The sequence below is a fragment of the Epinephelus moara genome, chromosome 8 (genome assembly GCF_006386435.1).
Source record: "Epinephelus moara isolate mb chromosome 8, YSFRI_EMoa_1.0, whole genome shotgun sequence".
Classification (NCBI taxonomy): Eukaryota; Metazoa; Chordata; class Actinopteri; order Perciformes; family Serranidae; genus Epinephelus; species Epinephelus moara.
This window is the reverse complement of record NC_065513.1, coordinates 37,052,456-37,060,074: the sequence shown is the minus strand read 5'-3', so window position 1 is coordinate 37,060,074 and position 7,619 is coordinate 37,052,456. Positions and strand designations below refer to the sequence as shown.

At 41.0% G+C, this 7,619-nt stretch overlaps 1 protein-coding gene across 1 annotated transcript in view; it reads right to left on the bottom strand.

The window, feature by feature from the left end:
- srrm4 (serine/arginine repetitive matrix 4) overlaps positions 1–7,619 on the bottom strand; it is a 100,516-nt gene that overhangs the window by 5,275 nt on the left and 87,622 nt on the right. The window contains exons 8-10 of the mRNA XM_050051853.1: positions 6,754–6,919; positions 1,469–1,791; positions 1,073–1,261 (exon numbers count right to left, since the gene is read on the bottom strand). Of these exons, the coding sequence (XP_049907810.1) occupies positions 1,073–1,261; positions 1,469–1,791; positions 6,754–6,919 (678 nt within the window). The remainder of the gene's footprint in view (positions 1–1,072; positions 1,262–1,468; positions 1,792–6,753; positions 6,920–7,619) is intronic.

Genomic DNA, 7,619 nt, shown 5'->3' with positions numbered 1-7,619 from the left:
GAGGTGCACATTAATAATCCTCCAGGACTGTAACATGCTCATGTTTAACCCAAACAATGTGTCATGTGACTGCAGTTGGTTCACATCCAGGTCGGAACACGTTCTCACCACAAACGAACTGCACCAGAGTTCATTTGTAACCAGACTGAGACCACCTCTTCAAGAAGGTCTCGTGTTCACACCTGCCCAAACAAACCGCGCTTAGGGGGCAAACAAACTTGAGTTTGATTGAACCGAACCAAACAGGGCAGGTGTGAAAGCACCCTAAGGGACCACCAATAAATGAATAACATTTAATTTATCAAAACACAATTTAATGTGCATGTGTACGTGCATACCTACACATGCCCGCCTACGCTGGGAAGCAAGACACACCAACTTTACTTGGGTCTTGAGGAGCTGCTGTGTTTGTTCATGGACAAACTGAACCCTACACTGAACGTTTACTACCACTTGACTGTTAATTTCTCCCCTGCTTTGATCGCCAACAGCTGTCTGCTCTGATCCAACATCTCACTTTCTCTCGCTCGACTGGTACACACTCGCTCTGCCCTGAGCTGTTCCTTAGGATGAAACTGACAGGTGAAGTATTTAAGTCCACACAATGAGGAGTGGGTGTGTACAGATTGTGTGTCCTTCTCCTTTTATTGATGGTTGTTGGTTAGAATACAGTGAAAAAATATGCTTCTATGGCAAATAACGTTGCTTCTATACAGCAGTTGTGTCTTCCTGTTGTGCCTTTTCCCTGTCTGCCAAAGTGGCGCATGGCCTGACAATTTCACGCTACTGCAAACAATCTACCCATATTTGCCAGGTGCTAATTTCAGACCTTGACTATGAACGTCTTTACTAAATTTTGTGCCAATTAATCGAGTAAAAGTGAAAACTTTGACCTGCTGGTGCTGCTAGGAAAAGTCAAGGGATCACCAAACTCTGTAGGAGTCATCCTCTGGGCACCATGAATATCTGTACCACAGTTACACTTTTTTATATGCAAACTGAAATACATGTGAGTAGAAATGTACTTTTGTTGGATGTTAGTCATGTTTAATTTAAAAGCAGTTAAACCCACCTGCAAGATGACAGCGAGAGGCTTCGAGAGTAGCGACCGGAATATCTAGAACTCCCCGAGGATCTGCTCCTGCTGCTGGATGACCGGGTTTTCAGTCGTCTTCGAGACGTCTCTCTCATCCTCTGTGAGCAGCTGGAAGTCTTTGGAGATCTCATGACCTCTACCCGACACCCCAAAGTTATCTGCTCTCTGCAAAGGAAGCACGTTTTACTGCTTTAAGTGACAGAGCTCACACTGTATCCTGGGTTGTTTTAAAGAAATGCTGCCCCTTATTCTCACTGGTAAGCTGAATATTTCAAAAGAGGAAACAGAGCGTGGAAACGGAAGATAAACAACTTGCAATTTTCTTTGGAAGCATTCGTTCAGATGGATTATTTATTATGAACGTAACATTACCTCTTGCCGTTTCCAGTGAAAAGGGTTGCAGACAGGCCGTCCTCCCCGTAAGGTTTGCACAGGGAAGCGTAGCTGGTCACAGAGTTTCCTGAATCAGAGGCATTGTCTCTGTCAGTGAACTTCAGCTTCTCTGGCGAGGCCAGACGTTTACAGCGGTTCCTCTTGTTGTCAGTGACACTCGCCTGAGAAACACCAGTTTTGCTCGACGGCGGCGAAGATGTGTCATTCCCAGAATCGTAATCGTGCGGACCTTCGGTCTGGCTCGCTAAATGCTGAGACCCTTTTCCACGTAAAAGCTCGCTTCCAGGTTTTGGCGACAAAATCTGCAAACAGACAAACAGGCTGCAGCTTAAAACCACGCGTGTGTTGACCAATGGAACCTGCTATCTGCTTTGATGCACTGTGAATACTCTAGTACAAAGGCACATATTCCCTTGAAAACACAGAGAAGTGACTTTTTTTTTTTTTTTTTTTTCCTCGGGACAGAAAACTTTGAAAGATAAAGACATCATGCAAATTTGAAGCATGCGATTAACCCCAAAAGAAAGTCTGAACTCAACTAAAGTCAGAGAAATCAACAAGAAACAAATTGAGATAAAGTAAGTCTAAACTAAAACAATTATATGAAAGGAACAACAAAAGAGCAGAGAAGAAAGAAAAACTATGCGTGGAAAGAACTACCGGCTCTAACTCGAGTGAAGAGAAAAAGAGTAAACAATAGCCCCATTGAAAAAGCCTCATTTAAAGAACATTGAACAAACATCACAAAATGGGTATTATGTAGAAATGAAAAGGATTGCAGACAAAGAGAGATCCCATCAGTCTAACTAAGAAAGCCCTCAGAATGGGACAGATGACTGTGCTCTTTCTCCTGTAAGAAGTAAATAATTAGCCTGCACCGACCTACAAGTAAATCCCTAAATCTGCGGATAGCATCGACTTACCAATCAAGATTTCCTCCTTAAGTAGGTAAGGTGTAAGAAAAAGGGAAGAGCGGGCAACATAAGTGCATCATTAGAGTCGTAAATTGCAAGAAAAAGACAATAACCCTCTCTTCAAACCCAGAGCCAGTTAGACTTATATTGGCATGTTCCTTTTTCTTTCCTTAATGGTGTATTGTTTGGGAGTTTTTCAGGAGTGAAAAGTCCCAGAAAACTTGCTCCTATGCGATTAAAACTACTGCACACTAAAGCTATAAAGCATTTTTTTATTTACTACAGACGGAAAAAGATACTGACTCTCCGAGGATCATAGTTGACTAATCTTATAAAATTATGATCTCTCTTTATTTATTGAATGCGAGGCACTCAGAGGGTTTATCCAGTCTGTCCTCCCCATTATCTAGTCTAGAGTCAACACAACAGACCAACCCTGAGGGAAATTTCCTCTTTACCACTTGCATCGTACTCAAGAGTAAAAGATTTCACTTACAGAAAGACACATTTTAATCAGACACATTCTTCACTGTCACCTGGAGATATTTTTTTTTTTTTGACAAGGCTGCCTTCAAATAAACATTTCAAATGGTTCTTTTTGAGCTTTCTTTCCCTTTTGGTGCCACAACGTTTCTTATGCTGCGACTACAAAAAGAAATTCATCACTTATATTCACAGGAAAGGCTGACATTTATTACAATCAACCACATTCATGTCGTTTTTCTGTCCGGTCATACCTACCTTACCCTTTACCGACTGCTTTTGTTGGGAAAGAAATATTAAGCAAAGATCATTCTGCAGTACTTCTGAAATTATGTGCTTTTATCCACCAAAGACTCATAAATAAATGCAAACACCACTTAATAATTGCGATACAGTAAGGCTACCCCTCAGCAACCATGCGAAGTCCTCCTGAAAGGCTTCGGGATATTGAATGCCGGGCATGATTCAATATATGGATTAATTTATTGAATTTCAATTAAAACCCTGTGGTGTGTAATTAAAAACATTCGTCTGCGCAATTAACATAACTTAATGATTGCTGGAGAGAAATTAAATATATTTCATGCTCCAATAAGCATGAGACAATGAGTTTAAGGACATAGCCGTATTTATGAGGCTCTCTGGGAGAACATCACTTTAAAGACAGGAAAGGAAACTCAACCTGCAATAAACAGCGTGGTTTTAAAATTCAAAGTGTGTTTTCCACTGGCTGTCAATCACTGTTTAAAGATGTTGTTAAAAAGATGATGGTTTCATTTCGGCTGCAGTTCAGATCTGCAATCGGAGCAATTGAAACTGCTGGATGTGTAATGTGTGGAAGACGCATGGACCAGAGGGGCCCAAATGAAACGGCTTTATCTCCCCCACACCTGCTTCTGTACCATGTAAATTCTGACTCCTGATAGAATGCTAGTGTGCATGTATTTAGACGTCACACACGACATACAATATATAAAAAAAACATATGATCATGACAGCAGGTTTGCATTAACTAAGATTTTCTGACCTGCTTTTGCGGCAAGAAAACGCCATTAACTGCAAAATGCATGGCAAGTGATCATTCTTTATCTTAGTCTCCTGCTTCAGCCCACTCACCCTAACGATTATGCTGACATTAAACGAGCACGTGATTTGCATCCAATGCCAGCGTTGGGTGCCAGTACAGGAAGCAGTGTGGCAGGTCCCTAACCTTACAGCTTTGACTAAGCACAGTATGTTGCACTATCATGACCTTGGGCCATAAACATGCGCTTCCTTCCTGCTGCTCACAGCAACATTGTTTCGCATCAGCGTACTATGCAGTACGCCACAGATCTTACTGCAGACAGCTCGTAAACTACAGGCTTTGTTGCATCCTGTAGGAGTCTAAATCTACACTGACAAAAAGGAAACATAGATGCAACACTTTTGGTTTTGCTCCCATTTTTCTTCAGGAGTTGAAATAGAAAACATAAAACCTTATTTATGCACACAAAAGGATTAGTTGTCTCAAATTATGTCCAAGTTTTGTGTTTGCTGACTGTCCACCAGAGCTGTTGCCCATGAATTAAATGTACATTTCACTACCATACGCTGTCTCCAATGTTGTTTCTGAGAATTTGGCGGTACATCCAACCATCTTAAAATCTGTAGACAAGGAGGAGGAGGCAGGGCCTCCACATCTGGTTTCCTCACCTGCAAGATCATCTGAAACCAGCCACCCGGACAGCTTATGCTACCCGAAACCATCTCAGGGCGGAGATCCTGGGTCCTGGGTTACAAATAGTGTGCGGTCATGAGGCTGGTTGGATGTAAAGCCAAATTCTCAGAAACAACTTAGGAGATGGCTTATGTGAATGAACAGTGAAATGAACATTCAGTTCGCTGGTAACAGTTCTGGTGGACGTTCCCGCGGTCAGCATACCAATAGCACACTCCCTAAAAACGTTTGGCATCTGTGGCATTGTGTCGTGTAATCAAACTGCACATTTTAGAATGGCCTTTATTGTGGCCAGCTCAAGGCACACCTGTATAATAATCATGCTGTTTTTGATACACCACACCTGCCAGGTTGATGGGTTATCATGTTGGCAAAGTGCTCACTAACATGGATTTAAATAAATTTGTGAGAATTGACCTTTTGCTGAGCCCCGCCCCTTTGTGATACTGTCGGAGTAAGCATGGAGCCCACACTGTAACTAACTGCACTCCCTGAAGAAATAATATCATACTTTTGTTAAAATGAAAGAGTGATTCCAGAGAGAAGCAGACAGAGGGGTCTACAGTCTGTGTTTGAAGGATATATCCAGGATGTCAAACTGACTCAGCAGCAACAACAGGTTAAAAAGACAAAGATAGTTAGAAGCTAAAGCCGAACTATAGGCTACAGATCACAGTGTAAAAGTGAACCACCACATCACTGCTGATCGCCACACAAGACAATGAATATAAAGGGAAACTTTGCTGATATTGAACCAGCTGTGTGGCATCGCAGTGTGTGCAGATGAACCGTGTTTGGCTTCGTCCTCGTGCTGCTGCCGGCACCTGGACCTCCACCGCCGGACGGGCAGGGATCTCCGGGGGAAGTCACACAACGTTCATCTGCTCACACTGCGATGACACACAGCTGGTTCAATATCAGCAAAGTTTCCCTGCTTCCCTTCACTGGTTCCTGTACAGCAGGGTCGGTCTTTGTCTCACTGTTATAATCATTAGAAAGCAAAAGCAGCATGTGTATACATTCAGTAGGCTATATCTTCAGTAGCTAGCTAGCTAACCCTACACTTTTCAGGGTTTGATTTTGGTTTTGGAACAGGGAAGAAACGTATATATTTTTCCAAGCTCTCCAGGTAACGAGTATCATTAATACACGACATGCCCCAGGCACAACATTTAGCTCCAAATCCACAAAACCAGCCTGAAAATGAAGGAAATCTGAAACAACTGCATTAGAGTCAATGGAGCACAGCTGTGTTGTTGTCGGACCCTGGTCTAAGCCGGCCCGATGCTACATTATGATTGGATAGTCTGCGTCCGGGGGCGGGACTTAGCAAAGGGTCAATTAAGTGATTTGTGTGCATAGAAAAAGTACTGATCTTTTATTTCAACTCGAAAAAACAGGAGCAAAATCAAAAGTGTTCATATTTCTGTTCCATGTACATTAAGGTCAACACATAAAGTCTTAACCAAGTGTTTTATTTTCCTTATCTTGACCGAGGTTGTGATGCAGTGTTAATTAAAATAATTAAAAAATATTCTCACTTTGTATTTAAAAACATCACTACTGAAAAACTTTTCAATAATACCTTTAATAAAGGAATACAAATATGTAAGAGATGAGAAATAGCTCTTGTTTGTGTTCATTTTCAATTTTCCTTTATTTATCATCAGGAGGGATAATAAGCTTTTTAAAACACTCTATTTCATTGCTATTATATTGACAATGTGTCATTTTTCCAGCAGTGTATTGTAATGGGGAGTCTTCTACACCAAGGACTTGATGGCGTTACTTTTAAAAACAGAAAAACAAGAACTGACAAAATTAGTGCAAAGTAAAGGACTCATAAAATGAGCTCAGACTCAGGCCATGTACAGTTTTTGGATTTTGTAAATACTGATCCTTCAGAGGACAGACATATCATTTACTGAAAAATGTTTTTCTTTGGCTGACAAAAATACTATGATGTGGAATTCAAATCTTAATACTGGACCATAGAGGATTTTCTTTATTGAGAATCATTTTCCAAACCCATCTGCCTCACTGTAGGCGTTTTATTTTGACCGACAATAAGCTGTTTTACATGGCCATAACTGAGAAATCAAATTGAACCGGCGGCAGCATCATTAAGAGTCCTAAAGTGTACTTACGGTGGCGGTTGAGAGGATGGAGCGATATTTTGGAGCCGTTTTACACACTGATTTGGTTGCTGGTCTCCACTTCATGTCCGTGTGGTCAAGCACTCCGTTGGTTTCCTCTACTACAGCTGCCAGGTCTCCTAATGCCTGATGTACCACAGATTTCTGCAGATGGTGTCTGTGGGAAAATGCTGGATTTAGTTTTCATGACACGGCATTGTGACATAAATGCTTCTTTTCATTTGGTGCCAATTCTGCACTTAAGAGAAGGGGACAAAAATGAGCCCTTATGCACATTTAATGTCAGTGTGCGAGAATGTCATTTTACTTCAGCTACATTTTTTCTGTTGTTTTGTTTTAGCGATTTAAAAACAATGAATTATAATCTGCTGTTTAATCATAGAAAAACTGTAAAGAAATGTTTTTTGAGTGTTATTCTACCTGGCGAAATGATTGAGTGTTGGCTGAATAAAATTATTGGAATAAATAAATAAATAAAAAAATAAAAACAGACTTTTTAAAGTGCTTTGACAAGTAAAGGAAAGGAATGTAAAGGAATGCAGAAACGTAGTACTCAGAAGGCAAACAGTCCTACCAAATATAAACTAAAGCTCTGTATGTCTTGTTAAGTTTGAAGAATTTCTTTATTTTTGCCACTTTCAAACTCATCAATAAACGCCTACATAATCAGGCTCCCCAGATGCTCAGTGACCTTCTGGTTCCACTAAACCCCTGAGCTTGCCTGAAAAGGACTACATGCACAAACCCGTTATCTTGCTATATAATGACGAAAACTCTGTCTGTGGGTGTGTCTGTGTGTCTGTTCCACGTTTTTCTCCTCACTGACTTGGTCAATCCATGTGAAATTTGGCACAGTG